Below are 17,558 nucleotides of genomic sequence, written 5' to 3' on the forward strand. Positions count from 1 at the left end.
AAACATTTTATAAAATAAAAATATTGTTTTCGTTATTAGATAGAACGATTCCCGTTTTGCAAGGTAAAAATTTATTGTTTCAGGAAGTTGAAGAAAAATGTAATCAACTTCTAGACGAAAGGCAGAAATTGCATACAGCTTGGCAACAGAAGAAGGTCCACTTGGATCAATTGATAGACTTACACTTTTTCCTGCGAGACGCTAAACAATTAGATAATCTTTCTAGTACCCAAGAGGCTGGCCTCAGTGGCGACAACTTTGCCGTGTCGGTCGAAGAAGTCGATGCGCAAATGAAGAAACACAACGAGTTCGAAAAACTACTCGTTACTCAAGAAGAAAAATTGACTGCTCTGCAAGAACACGGAGATAAGCTCTTGGCACAGAATCATTTCGATTCGCCTACGATCGATAAACGATTGAACGAGGTTGTACAAAGGCGAGTGAAAATTCGTAACTTGTGCGACGCGCGTAGACAAAAATTGGAAGCGAGTTTACTTCACGCCCAATTCGTCAGAGACGTTGGGGAGGCAGAATCATGGATTGGCGAGAAACAAAAGAAATTGGAAGCCGAAACGTCGAAAGGCGAAGTATCCAGTTTGGAGGATAAAATTAAAAAATTACAAAAACACCAAGCCTTCCAAGCAGAGCTAGCAGCTAATCAAAGTAGGATCGAAGAAATAAAAGGTAAACTATCTGGTTTAGTCACTCGTCATGAGTGAATAAAATATGTTAATTATAAAACACATTATTTCTATACTAATATGATTTATTTTGACGAAACAGCTAAAGGGGAAACTTTGTTGGGACAAAAACATCCTGCGAGTAAGGAAATTCACGAACAACTGGTACAATTGTACGCCTCTTGGCGAAGATTACTCGTAGAGTCTGGAAATCGTGGAAGAGGCTTGGAGGAAGCACAAGACATATTGGAATTCAACAACCAAGTTGAGAAAATCGAAGCTTGGATAAGAGATAAGGAAATGATGGTTCAGGCAGGTGATACGGGTAAAGATTATGAACACTGTTTGAGTCTTCAAAGAAAGTTGGACGATGTTGACAGTGATATGAGAGTGGATGATTCGCGTATAAAAGCGATCAATGCTTTAGCCGATAAACTTATGAAACAGGTAAACAAAAATGTATATCAAATCTTTCATCAAAGAAATCGTTTTAGCAATATTCTACTGTATTTTATTATATTGTAATCTTCTATATTTGTCTAACTCCGTTAGGGTCGCGATAACGAATCAAAGACCATACAACAACGTCGTGACAATTTCAATAATAAATGGAGAGGTTTGCAAGGTGCACTAAGCGCTTACAGAGAAACCTTAGCTGGTGCATTAGAAATTCATTTATTCAATAGAGATATCGATGATACTAACCAAAGAGTGATGGAAAAATCAGTTGCCATGAATACCGCAGACGTTGGTAAAGATTTACCGGCCGTAGAACAATTGCAAAGGAAACAGGAAGCAATGGAAAGAGATATGACTGCTATAGAAGGAAAATTGAACGAACATAGGGAAGAAGCAAGAAAGCTTTCACATAAATATCCTGATAAGGCTAATCAAATAAACGCTATGTTATCAGAAGTATTGACAAATTGGGCCGAATTGCAACGATTAACTCAACGTCGCCGACAAGCTTTAAATCAAGCGTACACGTTGCACAAATTCGAAGCAGATTTACACGAGTTAGAAATTTGGGTTGCGGATACGATTAAACGAATGGACGAGTCGGAACCACCTACTACCATTTCAGAGGCCGAAGCTTTGCTAGAATTGCATCAAGAAAGAAAAGCAGAGATCGATGGTAGACAAGATACATTTAAAGCATTGAAGGAACATGGACAGAAATTGGTTTCAATTAACGAAGACGTTAAGGAAAGTTTGCAACATCTTGAGGAACTTAGATTGAAACTCGTGCACGCGTGGGAAGCTCGTAGACAGAAATTGACGCAAGCGCATCAGTTACAATTATTCAAAGAACAGGTAAAGAGATTTATTCGAAAAAGAATATTAAAGAACATTATTAATTAGTCCTCGATTAAAATTAATAACCTTGCATGCTTGTGCATTTCAGGCCGATCAAGCGGATAGTTGGCTAGCAATGAAGGAAGCATTTCTTAATAACGACGATCTCGGTGAATCGTTGTCGGGTGTCGAAGCGTTGCTCAGAAAGCACGAAGAATTTGAAAAAATGCTGGTATCTCAATTAGGAAGAATAGAGGAATTGGAGAAATTTGCAAATGACATTTTGGCGGAAGAACACGCCGACGCTAACATAATTAGACAGAGATTAGCGTCAGTTTGCGCTAGAAGAGACAGGTTGCAAAATAGTGCTACGGCTAGAAGAGAAAAATTACTGGAAAGCCATCATTTGCATCAATTCCTTCGAAATATATACGAAGTCGAGGGATGGTTGCATCAGAAGCAACAGGTGGCAAGCGACGAAAATTACCGAGACTCGTCGAATCTGCAGAGTAAAATTCAGAAACATGCTGCTTTTGAAAGCGAATTAATAGCAAATAAAGGAAGGATATCGTCGGTCGTTAACGAAGGTAAGAAGCATTATCAAATCAAACAAAATAATTCGATAAAATGATAACAAAGCGATAATACAATGTGTTTTTATAGGAGAAGCGCTCATTGAGGATAACCATTATGCTTCTAAAGAAATACAAGAGCGTTTGGAAGATTTGGAAGCGGAGTGGCGTCTTTTACAAGAAACGAGCGAATTGAAAAAGAACAGACTTAACGATGCGTATCAAGCTTTGCTTTTCAGCAGAACTTTGGACGAATTTGAGGCTTGGATGGATGAAGTGGAAACGCAATTGCAATCCGAAGATCACGGAAAAGATCTTTCCAGTGTCGCGAATCTTTTAAAGAGGCACACCAATTTAGAAAACGATGTTTTGGGGCATAACGAGGCATGCGAATCGATCAAAGAAACAGCCGCGAGTTTTGCCAAATCAAATCACTTTATGTCCGAAGAAATTCAAGAAAGGGCTTCGGCCACCATCAATAGGTACCACAGTTTGCAAGAGCCAATGCAAATACGAAGAGATAATTTAGAAGATGCTAAATTGTTGCACCAATTTGTAGCGGACGTTGAAGACGAGCTACATTGGTTATCGGAAAAAGAACCTTTAGCGGCTAGTAACGATTTAGGTAGTTCCTTGATGACAGTCCAAAGACTTCAAAAGAAACATCACGCTTTGGAAGCGGAATTGATATCCAGAGAACCAGTGGTAGGCTCTTTGATCAGTAGAGCAACGGCCATGATAAGAAGTGGTCATTTCGCATCGGAGAAAATCGAAAAATTGTCGCAAGAATTGCAAGAAAATCTTTCGCACCTTCGAGACTTGGCGAGTGTTCGAAAACTACGTTTATTGGATGCAGTCGAATCGCAAATGGTAAATGAGTAATATTTTATTATTCGATGCTGTTATGAAATCTATATAAAGTATATGTTAAACCGTGTTGCGATTATACATATTTTCATTGCATATAGTTCTATGCCGAAGCTGCTGAGGCTGAACAATGGATAAGAGAGAAACATCCGCAAGTAACATCGACGGATTATGGAAAGGACGAAGATTCGGTACAGTCTCTACTTAAGAAATTGGAAGGAATAGAACGCGATTTGTCGGGTTTCGAGAGTACCGTAGATAATCTTAAAAAACTGTCGCAAGGTTTAATAGAGAGACATCATTTTGATAGCAAAAATATAGCACAGAAACAAGCAGAAATCGAAAGTAAATTCAAAGAATTACAAAACTTGAAGGATCACAGGTTACAACGTTTACTGGAAAGCGAAAAATTCTTCCAGTTTATTAGACAGGCCGATGAAGCGATCGAATGGATCGGAGATCAAACTACTGTAAGTTAACCGAACGATTCTTGATCTATCTAGTTTAAATTTAATCGCATCATTTAAACGCCAGATTTTTTTTTGTTCCTCCTTGATCATCTAGGTCGCTGCGTCGGAAGATTACGGTCGTGACGTCGAACACGTCGAGCTGTTAATTCAAATATTTGATAATTTCTTAGCTGGCCTAACGACGAGCGAGAACCGAATTTCTGCCGTACTCGATGCAGGTCAAAAATTGATTGAACGTAACAATCCCGAAAAGGCTAGGATCCTTGGGAAAATCGACGAAACGAAACAACAGTGGGAAGATCTTAAGGAACTGGCACACGCGCGACAAGATGCGTTAGCGGGTGCTAAACAGGTACACATGTTCGACAGGACAGCCGATGAAACGATTTCGTGGATTCAAGAAAAGGAGGCCGCTTTGAGTTCTGACGGATATGGACACGATTTAGAAACTATTCAAGCTTTAGTCAGGAAACATCAGGGATTTGAAACTGACCTAGGTGCAGTAAAAGAACAGGTAAATCTACTTGTATAATATATTTGATCTCTTCTTCAAACTTGAAACGTTAGATCTGTGACTATACGTAATTATACAAATATTTTATTTAGGTCGAGTCTCTGATGGAAGAAGCATTGCGTTTGATCGAACTATTCCCAGATGCACGTATACACATTGACGTTAAGCACCAAGAAGCTGAAGCAACTTGGAACGAACTCTTGGAAAAGGCTGCCCAAAGACGAAGCAAATTGGCACAGGCCGAACAATTGCAATCGTATATGGGCGAATACAGAGACTTGCTATCGTGGATAAATGAAATGGTGGCAAAAGTAACCGCACCGGAATTGGCACGAGACGTTCCAGGAGCCGAAGCTCTAATTTCGCGACACAACGAATACAAAACCGAGATCGATACGCGAAAGGAAGCATTCGAAAAATTCTACAAAACTGGCCAAGAGCTCATCGAACAAGGCCACTTTTTGGGAAAAGAAATTGAAGAAAAAATATCTGTATTACGTTTAAGAAAACAAATACTTTTAGATACATGGGAACAAAGAAAACTCATATATGAACAAAATTTGGACACGCAATTATTCAAACGAGAAGCAGAAACTTTGGAAAATTGGATCGTTAGTAGAGAACCAATGTTGCACGATGGTAAACTAGGAGATAGTATCCCGCAAGTGGAGGAGCTTATAAGAAAACACGAAGATTTTGAGAAAACTATAGAGGCTCAGGAAGAAAGGTTCAACGCACTAAATCGTATAACAATGGTAATTAAAAAAGTGTTATTTTTTTTTCCTAATACATTAAATTGCACGCATAAAAATATCTTTAAATTAAACCTCGTACGTTTTGTTTTACTCTCGAAGCTCGAGAAAGCGTTCCGAAAGCAACAAGAAGCGGAGATGGCTGCGAGACAAGCTGAAAAAGAACGAATCGAACGAGCGCGAATTGAGGAACGAAAACGTAAAGAAGTACAAAGAATAACCGAAGAACGGAAACGCGAGGAAGAAAGGAGAAGATTACTGGATAGTCCTCATCGGCCTTCACACGATGAAGTTAATGGTTCGGTCGATGAACACGAATCCGTTAACAGGTACAACTACGAAATGAGATTTTTAAATAATGACAAACCTGTTCTCCTCTCTTACCAGATTTTATTTATTCTAGATTGGCACCATTAAAGGGTCCCACTCCTGCCGATGTTTCGGAGCCTCCTTTGATCCAAAAACCACACGGTGTACCTCATGTATTTGGTGATAAATTAAGACGAAGTACGCATTATATATATCTCTAATGTTCGATTCATCATTTATACAGAATTTGAGCTAAAAATTTAATAATGCAATAAACGTATTTTCCTTGTAAAGGTAATGTGGATATTAAGAGGGCAGAAAGTATGAAAGTTGATACAAAGAAACCAAAACGGACACCGAGTTTCACGACCAGACGAAGAACACAGAGCTTCAGGAAACTCCAAAGAATGGAAAACATGGATGCTTTACCGCCCGTAGAGATCCAAGGTCTTCTCGAGAGGAAACACGAACTACAAAGCGCTGGAAAGAAAGCTGCCGTTCGATCGTGGAAGCAATATTACACCGGTAATTACAATTTCTCTCTGCTTTGTTCTTCTATAATCTGCATTATCGAATGATAAAACGTTTCATTTCAGTATTATGTGGACAATTATTGTGCTTCTTCAAAGACATGGAAGATTTCTCTCTTAGCAAAGCAGCTACCGCACCAATTACTATTTTTAATGCTATATGCGAGAAAGCGGACGATTATACGAAAAAGAAGAATGTATTCCGCTTAAAGTGCACAGATGGCTCGGAATTTTTATTCTTAGCTCCAAATCAACAAGAGATGGAAGATTGGGTTAATAAAATATCCTTCCATGCTAAATTGCCACCAAGCTTACAACTTTTGAGCTATGACGATTCTCAAAAGGTATGTACTTCAATCGTTTTCCAGACAGTTTGAATTGTCATGCATAAAAATAAGCTTAAACGATTATATATTTTTTTTAGGAGGGTTTGGAGAGATTGCATAACGCACCATCGGATCACCAAGATGATAATATATCTACTGGAAGTAGTCGTAACTCAACACCCGAAATGGAACGAAAGAATTCTGTTATTAGATGCGATCATCACAATCAACGCTCTCCGAGCACAGTACAAATAGAATTTCTACAGCAGCATCGACAAAATCAACAACGCCGTGATCCACACAATGCAGAATTCTTAGCTTCGGAAAGATCAGAACCACCTCAAACGCAAACAGAATTTTTGCAAATGCATAGACAACAGCAATTACTCGCGCAACAACAACAGCAACAACAACAGCTAATTCAACAGGAACAATTTGCAAATCAAAGAGATCAGTATCAACAAAATTCAAGCGATAAACCTCCCATACCGCCAAGAGGAGCACCACCACCGATTCCTTTACGATCACCAAGTTCCGAAAATATGGTTCAATTTCGAAGAAATGGTAAGCTACTGCAAACGAATAAGCAAAGTAATAAAAGAAACGTTCTTAGAATATACAATTTGTCAGTTCCCATATATTAAAACAATACGTACAATGTTACAGATTCGGATCACCATGTACAGCAAGGAAGACCACAATCGTATCAACAACGCAGTACGACCTTAAATCATAATGGATCTAGCCAATATTCCACAAACGAAGTATGGCATAGGCAAAGTAGTGTAGACATGAACACACAGCATTCAGGTACTTATCAACTTTTTTGTTTTTGAATAATAACTTCAACATCTCCCTCGGTTTGATCAATTTGCACCAAAAGCAACCTATGACATTTCATGGTTTTATAGAATTAGCACCTCCCCTGCCATCGAGCGCCCCTCCACCTACCGGAATGGCTCAGTGGAATATACCCCATGACCCTGGTCAGTCATTAGAGCCATTTTCATACAAATTTCGTACCGAATGTAAGACAAATCTTACATATATGTATCATACAATTCTTCTGCATGCGCAATTACATCTTCATTCTAATTTTCCTACCTCTTCTTCCATTCATACCTTATTTAATCTAATTTAAATCTTTTACTTTTAATAAAAACGGTGGAATTTAAAATCAACAGATTAAAAGATATATGAAGCTTTATTTATATGTATTTTATGAATGAATTACGAAATATTATCAATAAACTTTGATTATTTTATTTTTGTTCACAGCGTATGGGAATGTACCGATAACTGTTAGACAGGTAAAATTAAATATTTACTCTCTTTTCATAGTCATATTTTATATTATAGATATTATTGTCAATAATTGATTTTGCTTTTTAAACTTCGCAGCAACAAAATAATACATTTAGTACCAGACCAGCCTCCTTACCTCCGTATGTAGCTCCACCAGCAGTACCACAAAATGTTCAAAATGTTACACTCGTAGATAGTAGAAGACCATCCGAGAGTGGATCGGAAAGTGAAAATAGTATAAGTGGTAGTAGAAAAGATCGTGATTATAAACGAAGTTCCGTTTTAAGCAATTTATTCGGCAGAAGAAAGAAACCATCTCAGTCATAATATACAGGGATCTCTTAATTCTCGTAGGTACTTAAAATCGAAAGGAAGAAAAAAGAAAAGGAAAAGAAAAAGAAAAGAGATTCCATAAAAAGATATCGCTTTGACATTATGAAATTTGTTAAAAACAGGAAAAGCAATGATTTATGCCCTGTTATATAATATACTTATTCTAAAATCTGTAAATTATATTTTTATGTGTATAATACAATATTTTTTCATTAAAATATATACAGGAATTAATATATACAGACACACACACGGCTAGATTTAGATGAAACAATTAAGAACAACGCAAAACTGATACAAAATTGTTTCGTGTATCGTTAAAAAAAAAGATAATAATAATAAACCAAATTGAATGCTTACTATACTGCAATAATTAAGATAACTCGCAGAAGATGCGAATTTTACATTTTCGCCATACAAATATCTCCTTTGTTTTAAAATATATCGGGATATTTTAATTCAATTCTATCGCTTTATTAATAGCTTTATTAATTTTCTTTAAAAAATGACATAAATTGGATATTTTTTTTTGTCTTTTTATATTGTAAAAAGAACCAAGTTATAAGAAAAATGGTCATTACCACATTATTTGAAATGTACCTGATGTTAAAGGTAAAGATAAAATATATCAGCAACAGCATTAACATGCAAGAACAACTATATATAAAGAAACTGTAGATTTCATAATATATGTTTTGAAATGTTATATATTGTATACCAACTCCTATTCAGGACCAATGATCTTATTATATTAAGCGCAGAGAACGTATGTTGATATATAATGTTTTTGAAAAATTGTTATATCTGTATGTTAAACGATTATCCTCAAGATTGACACAGTATAATAGTATGTAAAGTATATTTAATATCATTTAAGAAATGAATAATTATCTCTACACTAGTAATATACGTAATGTTATAGTGCTGTTTTGCATGTAATTATATTGGACAAAGATCAAAATATAATGTTATAATAAGATTAATCAGATTTTTTCAGAACACAAAGTATTCCATACCAAATAGTATCAAACTATTTCGTTCTATTTATTACTATTTATATACATATATATATACAGTTATCTATGATGCATTTGTATTTACTACTATCATATCCACGTAGTGTCGCTAGTTGCAGTATACTGCATAGTAAGTAAGGTGGGGGGTGCCATATCAACACAAATGTACTATGTTTCTAACCTTTTTCTTTCTTTCTGTCGGAATGATTTTCTAAGTTTTCATAACTTAAATTACTTTTGATTAAAGTTGAAATTATTAAATATTAAATAATCTCGTATCGGAGAAAGAAAAATATTCTGTAAATTATATTTATTTATTTATTGCACTTATTAAAATATCAATATGTGTGACGGTAAGCCGAGTATTATTTTGTTATAAAAATATTGTCAAATCGAAACATAATTTTCTATCCGTCAAATAAGATATAAATAACTAATGTAATTTACATTGTGTAAAAAATAACTTTTCTTAGAATGTAAGAAAATTAGATTTATAACCTTTAAATTGGAACTGTATTTACATTAGAACTTTGTACTAAAACATATCTTTTTTAGAGGATGTAATACGCAGAAGATTGCTAATAGATGGAGATGGTACAGGGGATGATCGTCGAATAAATATGCTTCTAAAATCATTTATTAAATGGATAAACAGTCCTGACGTAGACAACACGTTGCACGAAAGAATGCTCTCGCAACTCGCCCAATGCGAATTCGCGCAAAGAAAGTCTAGATTGGTATCAAACATGAGCCAAGAAGAATTGAAAAGTTATAGTAATTTATCGAACGATATAGAAGTCCAAATAGAAGAAGCCAAAAAGGAAATAGAAAAGACAAAAATAGAATTAAATGAAGCTAAACGCGTAAGAAAAAATAGGATAGAGTACGATGTATTAGCGAAAGTTATTAATGAGCAACCAGACAGACTGGAAACCAATGAGAAACTAGCCGCGCTGCGTCAAGAATTAGGAAGTCTGAAGGTAATGAAATAATAAATATTTAATTAGTGATTATTTATAATATAAATTATTTTTTTTTTAATAAAGGAGAAATCTGAACAATTGGAACACAAATTAGAAATGCGAAGAAAACAGTTTCACGTTCTTATATCTTCTATACATTCTTTGCAAGAAATGTTAGACGAATGCGAAGAAGAAATAATGGATATTAGTTTAGAAAATTATGAAGATACAGATACAACTTCCATGGGCCTTTCGTAAGGATAAATTTTTAAGCATATTCTTCCATTAATATAATAACAAAATATAAAAGAAAAGTTAAATTTTAACCTATTTTTAATTTTAATTTACTAGTTTTAGGTACATGCCTGATAGTTAAAGACACTCTTGTATCTCTTTTGATTATCTGCCCTTCGTTATATTCTGCCGCACACATATCCAAATTTTTAATTATATTTTTTGAGATAGTATCCAAATAAGTTTGTTCAATAGCATGTAAATAATCATGATACAATTCTTCGCTCAATATCAACAAACTTCTACGTTCTAATAACAGACTAAACTGCAGTTTTAATTGTTGCGGCTAAAAAAAACAACTATGTGTATGCATTCGCGTTTAATATTTAGATTTATTTTACTAAGGATATTATTTTTGGCAAATTAGTAATCATATACCTCCATAATATCATTATGTTTGTAGAAATCTAGAAGAGTATGAGTTCCGCAACTAATAGTAGTTACCATTGGATAAAAAAGTGGACCATCTGAATGTGCCTATTAAAAATCCAAATTTCTAAAAGATCATTTATAAATATTCGTCGAAGAAAGAGAATAATATCTAATTGATTATATATACACTCGCAAGTGTTTACTATAATTGTTACATACCATTATTCCTTGACCAGGCAAATACTCATTAATTAATACATGATTAGGTGCCTTATCTTTTTCAAAAACATTTAAAGAAGTTATTTTATCCATGTAAATTCGAAGCCACTAGAAGTTTATAATTTATTAGAGTAATTTTAATTTTCTATAGCATTACTTACACTTGGTATTTCTTCGGCTATCATTCCTTTGGGATGAGGTATACCACCCCAATTTTGTAATCTTCTATTACTCAATTGAGTCCATTTTGGAAGAGGAACAGTATCAACATGTTTCAATATTTGTCTTTCTTCCTCTTCAGTTATAAAATTTGGTATATATCGTGCCATATCTGGAATCTACATTTTACAAACTGTCAACATAACCTTGCTTTCCCGTCTATAAGAAATAATAATTAAAACAGACCTCTTTAACCACATTTTCGACGAGAACACGTTCTTGCGTATACATTTTTAAAAAAATAATAAAGAAGAAATTTATTTAAAATAATAACGATTAAGTTTAAAATAAACAAATCGATATTTGCTTCGTAGATTATACTTATATCGAAATATATCTCGAACAAATAACTATCGACTCTAAGTTAATCGAACTTAGTTATAAATTCTGTCGTCAGAGTGTGCGCGCGCTTATAAACGAGGTCATTTTTAATTAGTAAGTTTCACCTCTAGAATATTTAAGTTGGAAGAGGGAAGAAAGTGTCGACGTTGAAACAACAATCGTTAGTTCGACCGTCTATATTATGTGAAAGGTTTTTCAATTTTTCTTCTCTACAACATTCTTTGTAATTTACGTGTATTTAGCACTATGTAAAATGATATAACAATTAAATTATGAAATAATTCGTATAACTTTTTAACAATGAACGATTTTTCATATCAACTGGTACACCTGTTTGTGTTGATCTTCATATTGCGTAGCATTTCGAATGAAATCTATAAATTGATAAACTCTGGTGTAGACATCGGGCGAACCAACTGCACATGGCTTTGTCCAAGAAAATATACCGATAATTTGATTATTGTAAGTTAGTGGACTGCCGCTGTCGCCCTAATAAAAGAACAATACTTGCTTTTCCAAGAAAAATATATATGTATGTACGTATTAGCAATATTATACTAGTTACAACATTTAGGATTACCTTACAGGCGCCAATTCCCTTATGTTCTAAGGTACACAAATGAGACGGTAAAATAGTATTATTGTAATACGTTTGACACTCTTCGTTAGTAATAGTTGTGAGAGTAACTTTTTGTAAAATATCTGACAAGGGACCAAGAGAATGATGTCTACCCCAACCCGTCAAAGTCGCGGATACGTTTTCCAAGGTGTCCGAAATTGGCAAGTCGATAGGCTTTTGACTAGAATTCAAAGTTACGTTGTCGTTCAACTGTAAAAAGGAATTTCCCAAATATAAGTATATTTATTTGATGCTCGTGAAACTCAAGATAGAAGCAACAAGTTTTTTTCTTGCACCAACGTGGACTCACCGTGATGACTACCAAATCGTGGGTCCAAGAATCCTCGGCTCCAAAAGCGTATTCGGGATGACAATGGATGCTTTTAACCTTATGATACTTACCACCTTTTTTAACACTTATAGTACCGGTAACCACCGATAAATCATCATAAGGTTCATCGAAAAGTTCGCACACGCAATGTGCAGCACTCAAAACGTGTCTTTCGCTTATCAATGCACCCCCACAAATGTGTACAGTATCCGAATATCGTAAGGATACTTGAAATGGAAATTCATTTTCATCGCTGTTTTGTCCTCCTACTATTCTTTTAACACGCGAAAGGCGAATATCTGCTGTAAAGCATAACAAAAAGAAAAGAAATGTTCTTTGTTGTATTGTTATGAGTCAACAAAAAAAAAAAGAAAAAGGAACATTCGCGAAAACATATACATACACATATATATATTTGTTTTCCCTTACCTCGACCAATAGCAATCGACATCGACGTAGCGATTAAAAATAAAGTTGTAAAATTGCATTTAGCCATATCCTTCGCGTTCACTTTTAGATTTTTAAATAACGATACGATAAGAAAAAAGAAAAAAGCGTTTACACCTGTTTTGTTCACACTAATGTAAATAATGTAATGCAATCAAGCTTACATCCAATGACTAACTGAAATAGAACAGTGCTCCTACTGTAATAATCTGTATTTGTTTTATTGATAAACAGATAAACGAAATTAGGAAATAATTTCAATCGGAAATTGATTTGAACTAACGTAGCAAATTTGTTTGAAATTATCAAAACTAAAAACAAACTAGGAATAATAGATTTACGAATATTTTCTATGTTAATAAATCCAGCGAATTGTGTTTAAAAATAATGACACATTTGAATTAGCAATAGTTACTTTGATCAATAACATAATCTTATTTACACCGTTTAAAAATATTTTAGAATTGGATCATTTATCAATTCAAGATTATCTCGATGTATTTCGTAAAATAGGAATGCGAATGTTTGCTGCTAGATTAAGATAAGTACATTTGGAATTTGATAGAGACGCTCCTCTTAGGAACACATAAGAGGTAAGCGCGCGCGTGCGTAGTGCGATGCACGTAGTACGTATACATACACATATTGCATATGTATTACCTGGCGTATCCAAGCGAACTACACACGATAGCTAGCGAAACGGTACATTTAGACGATCGCGGTTTCGATTGATTTCGTTCGTCTTCGTCTTCGTCGTCTTCGTCGTCGTCGTCACCGTCGTCACCACCGTCACCGTCACCGTGCCGTCATCGTCATCGTTATCGTCGTCGTCGTCGTCGTCGTCGTCATCGTCGTCATCGTAGTCGTCGTCGTCGTCGTCGTTGTCGTCATCATCGTCATCGCCGTCATCTTCGTAGAGTGCATAAGACGAGGATTAAATGGTTACAAAAAGACACCAATAGAGCGTTTTAAAAGGAAAGTGCTTTGACAGAGCGCCGTGAAAGAGAAACTGCTTGCTACCGAAAGCAATATATTTAAGCAGATATGTTATAACTTTTGAGCCGTTCGATGGATAGGATATGTGACTTCCATTGTAAGTACCAGGAAAAAGAACCGATCGCCCACGATACATTAGCGACGATGTTTTTTTTACCACAGAGACGTCGATCGGTCCGTTGCAAAAATGGCCTATCATTACAACAAATCCGTCCTGTTGTCTTTGAGGTTATATTATCCATTTTAGTATAATATTTGGCTGCACCCATCGTGTAAAACATTATTTATATCTTTTATCTTAGAATTATCTTCTTTTTTGTTTTTTTCCTTCTCGACACGTTTGAATAATGCTCATGTAAACAAGTAAATTAATTTCACTTTCAGAGTGAAGTATAGCAAATGGAAGGTTTTAAGGTGAAAGATGAACCGATGGATGCATTAGCCATAGACAGTCAGGTTATGGTAAACATTTTGCATGAAACTGCGACACGATACGATTCGATGATACCGCGCGAAATTTAATAGAAACATTGCTTTAAGGACGAAAATATTGTAAGCGTTGTACTTAAAGAAGAACCCGGAGATAGATTTGATCCCGACTACATGGAGGATATATGCTCTGGTACTTTCGAGAAGGTATTTTTACCTATCGAAAACAGCGAAGTGGATTTTTCCAATGAAATGGTAATGAGACTTGAATTTAAGATTAAGTTTAAGTAATATTATTTCTATTTATAAAAGGAATTCTCTGGGAGGAGGTGAAAATGATATAATGATTTTGTTGTTGGTAGGTAAAATTGGAGTTGGAAGGAGAAACAAGCGGACACCCAAACTGGACGGCACAGATCACAGCGGCGAACCTTTGCGAGAAAGAAGATGGTATATCGCATAGGTGTTTAAGTGCAGCGGACTTTATGCAAGCTCAAGACGCGGAGAAACATCCTGTATTTTGTGCAAACGGACAGCAGCCAAAATTTTATAAGATTCAATGTTCCATCTGCAAGAAATGGTTTCTTAACAACGATTCTATGGTCACGCATTTAAGAATGCATTGTAATGGGAATCAGTGCGAGGTTTGTCAGCAAAACTTTCAAGACAGTTCCAGCTTGCATGCGCATATGTTAACACACGTCGGTATGAGTCCACTGGAGTGCAATGTTTGCCAGAAGAGATTTGCTTATAAGTGGTGCTTAAGAGATCATATGCAAATGCACTCGATGGATAAGCCATACGATTGCGACACTTTGCAACAAGGATTTATGAAAAAACCCGAAAGTAATGACGAGCAGTCATTGAATACGGGAGAAAGACCCTACGAATGCGACATATGTCATAATACCTTCAGAGAAAAAGGAAATTTGAATCGACATATGCTGATTCACACTGGAGAGAGGCCCTACAAATGCGAGATATGCTACGCCGCTTTCAGGGAAAAGGCTAAATTAAATATACACATGCCTATACATACAGGTTTGAAGCAGTTCAAATGTACAATGTGTCATAGATCGTTTGCCCAAAAAACTGCTCTCAATAATCATATGTTGGCTCATAGCGGAGAAAAGCCGCACGCTTGTAATATTTGCGAAAAGACGTACAAAAGGAAATCAGAATTAATCAGGCATACGATGGTTCATACCGGTGAACGACCCTACGAATGTAAAGAGTGCCTAATGACGTTTCGGGAAAAAGCTAAGCTAAATTCTCACATGTTGGTTCATACCGGCGAAAAACCACACGAATGTCATATATGTCACAAAGCGTGTGCGCGCAAATCCGATTTGAATAGTCACATGTTATTGCATACCGGCGGCCAATATGATTGCAAGGTTTGCGATAAAATTTTTACGCGAAAGTCTGATTTGAATAGACACACTTTAATACATACCGGCGAGAAGCCGTTCGCGTGCGATCTTTGTGAGATGGCGTTTAGAGAAAAAACGAGATTAAATTCTCATATGTTGATACATACCGGCGATAAGAGGCACGCATGCCACATTTGTCAGAAAACTTTTAAAGAGAAGGCATCTTTGAGGAAACACATGTTAAGTCACACGGGAGACAGGCCCTACGAGTGTTACGTCTGTCACAAAGCATTTACGCAAAAAACTACTTTGACCAGTCACATTTTGGTACATGCTGGGGAAAGGCCTTATGATTGCAGTACTTGTCAAAAAGTTTTTAAAGATAAAGCTGCGTTAAAGAAGCATTTATCGATGCATATCAATGAAAAAAATCACGAATGTTTGATTTGCTTGAAAAAATTTAGTCGTAAAGCCGCATTGAACATTCACCTATCGACCCATCATACATCTTAATCCGTAAAGATCTAGTCCGATTTTTCTTTACATCGAGCGCACCGTATGCTTGTATCCGTATTACATGCTCACCGGTCGTACAATTACAAAAGACGTATTTTCATTTCTTCCGTTTTTTTTTCTCCTATGTACCACAGAAATAAATTCATTTCCAATAGTATTTTACGTTCATTGCATTGGACATCCATAACGGAGAATTAAATAGACAAACGATATCATCTCTATATCTCTTTTTTTTGTTTACTTTAGACACTAACCCTTTCGATACCAAACGACAATTATAGTCGTTCTGCAAAGAAACTTTCGCGCTTTACTAATGACGATTATTATTTTCCAACTATTCGTTCACTTTGATTATCATAAAATACGTTTAGTTATAATGAATTTTTTTCATCAATACTTATGAACACACTTTCGATTGTCCCCAGAGCGAAATTATATTGATGAAAGACAAAATTGTATTGGAAGGGTTAATTAATGAATGATAACGAAGCCTTACAATGCACGATGCACGATGCACGATACACGTTACGCGATAACATTCATTAATAATATTACACATTATTTCTTTTCCATTAATTTCGATGATAACGTAACGCGATATCTCTTATTTTGTTCGATTCGATTATTATGTCTAAAAAGTGTTAATGCGATAATAAGAAAACGCAAAAAAGTACAATTTAATGTATATTGTATATGTAAAGTTTAAAATAACGAATATGCAAATTAAGAGAGTTAAGATTATTATTATTATTATTATTACTATTATTATTATTATTATTCATTTCCTCGTGTGATAATGTCGATAAATTTTTTTTTTCTTTTATGCGCATTTTTACGACATACATAATTCAAATTATATATGCTGCTATCAAATTTTATTACATACATTGTGTTTGATTTTTATTGTACCGTAGCTACAATATTTATTCGGCATATTTGACTGTGATTATTAGCCATCTTTGCTCGATGGATACTTCTTAAGAAAGAAAACTTCTATTCACGCGATTATAACGACGAAAGTTTCCTTCTATGAAAATGCATACAGCGTATACATATATATATACATATATATATATATATTATCTTTATATATAAAGAAAAGAAAAGAACAAAAAATAAGAGACTGTAGCAAAAATATTCTTTATTCATTCCTTCGTTCTGTACACGATAAATATAATATAAATATAAGTGTTGATAACTGTATAAGAAATAGTTTTATCAACATCATACGTTTTATAAAATTAACTAAGAAAGGAGCGTGAATTCAATTGTAAAAAGGATCAAAGAAAGTATATTATACGAAAATATTGCGATAGATATGTATATCTACTTGACAAATTGTTCCATCAACGCTTCTCTCTCTCTCTCTCTTTCTGAAATATTATTATTTTGAATATTTATTCGATATATGATGAATTAATCATTATTATATACTTGGCTATATAAAAACGACTCGGAAACTTTTCAAG

The 17,558-nt window shown here is 34.9% G+C and overlaps 3 protein-coding genes and 1 long non-coding RNA gene across 8 annotated transcripts in view; 3 read left to right on the forward strand and 1 right to left on the reverse strand.

The window, feature by feature from the left end:
• Positions 1–8,417, forward strand: part of LOC122518332 (spectrin beta chain, non-erythrocytic 5) — a 37,476-nt gene extending 29,059 nt beyond the window's left edge. For 4 of the 5 annotated variants that reach the window (XM_043637207.1, XM_043637208.1, XM_043637203.1 and 1 more), the window contains 17 exons: positions 84–684; positions 784–1,127; positions 1,233–1,994; positions 2,086–2,563; positions 2,640–3,418; positions 3,517–3,885; positions 3,980–4,399; positions 4,492–5,154; positions 5,254–5,480; positions 5,555–5,658; positions 5,755–5,985; positions 6,057–6,334; positions 6,415–6,880; positions 6,983–7,126; positions 7,228–7,302; positions 7,595–7,626; positions 7,718–8,417. In XM_043637207.1, the coding sequence (XP_043493142.1) occupies positions 84–684; positions 784–1,127; positions 1,233–1,994; positions 2,086–2,563; positions 2,640–3,418; positions 3,517–3,885; positions 3,980–4,399; positions 4,492–5,154; positions 5,254–5,480; positions 5,555–5,658; positions 5,755–5,985; positions 6,057–6,334; positions 6,415–6,880; positions 6,983–7,126; positions 7,228–7,302; positions 7,595–7,626; positions 7,718–7,948 (6,204 nt within the window). In that variant the 3' untranslated portion in view covers positions 7,949–8,417. The remainder of the gene's footprint in view (positions 1–83; positions 685–783; positions 1,128–1,232; positions 1,995–2,085; positions 2,564–2,639; positions 3,419–3,516; positions 3,886–3,979; positions 4,400–4,491; positions 5,155–5,253; positions 5,481–5,554; positions 5,659–5,754; positions 5,986–6,056; positions 6,335–6,414; positions 6,881–6,982; positions 7,127–7,227; positions 7,303–7,594; positions 7,627–7,717) is intronic. The other variant, XM_043637205.1, reaches the window with a different exon arrangement.
• An 865-nt stretch (positions 8,418–9,282) lies between these two features.
• LOC122518427 (zinc finger protein 708-like) lies at positions 9,283–16,816 on the forward strand. Its single transcript, XM_043637367.1, has 6 exons — positions 9,283–9,323; positions 9,526–9,950; positions 10,017–10,186; positions 14,156–14,177; positions 14,297–14,455; positions 14,563–16,816. Exons 1-6 carry the CDS (start codon positions 9,314–9,316, stop codon positions 16,084–16,086), a joined length of 2,310 nt encoding a protein of 769 aa, XP_043493302.1. The 5' UTR covers positions 9,283–9,313; the 3' UTR covers positions 16,087–16,816.
• On the reverse strand, positions 10,248–11,314 carry LOC122518334 (alpha-ketoglutarate-dependent dioxygenase alkB homolog 6). The gene is made up of 5 exons (XM_043637210.1): positions 11,223–11,314; positions 10,979–11,155; positions 10,818–10,925; positions 10,605–10,703; positions 10,248–10,512 (listed from the first exon to the last, which is right to left on the reverse strand). The coding sequence occupies exons 1-5, from the start codon at positions 11,265–11,267 to the stop codon at positions 10,255–10,257; spliced, it is 687 nt and encodes a 228-aa protein (XP_043493145.1). The 5' UTR covers positions 11,268–11,314; the 3' UTR covers positions 10,248–10,254.
• Positions 10,424–11,673, forward strand: LOC122518335. The gene is made up of 2 exons (XR_006304056.1): positions 10,424–10,531; positions 10,630–11,673. It is a non-coding gene; the product is annotated as an uncharacterized LOC122518335 (long non-coding RNA).
• Positions 16,817–17,558: the final 742 nt, after the last annotated feature.

This window comes from Polistes fuscatus, unplaced genomic scaffold (assembly GCF_010416935.1).
Source record: "Polistes fuscatus isolate 324 unplaced genomic scaffold, CU_Pfus_HIC Scaffold24, whole genome shotgun sequence".
In the NCBI taxonomy this organism is placed as follows: Eukaryota; Metazoa; Arthropoda; class Insecta; order Hymenoptera; family Vespidae; genus Polistes; species Polistes fuscatus.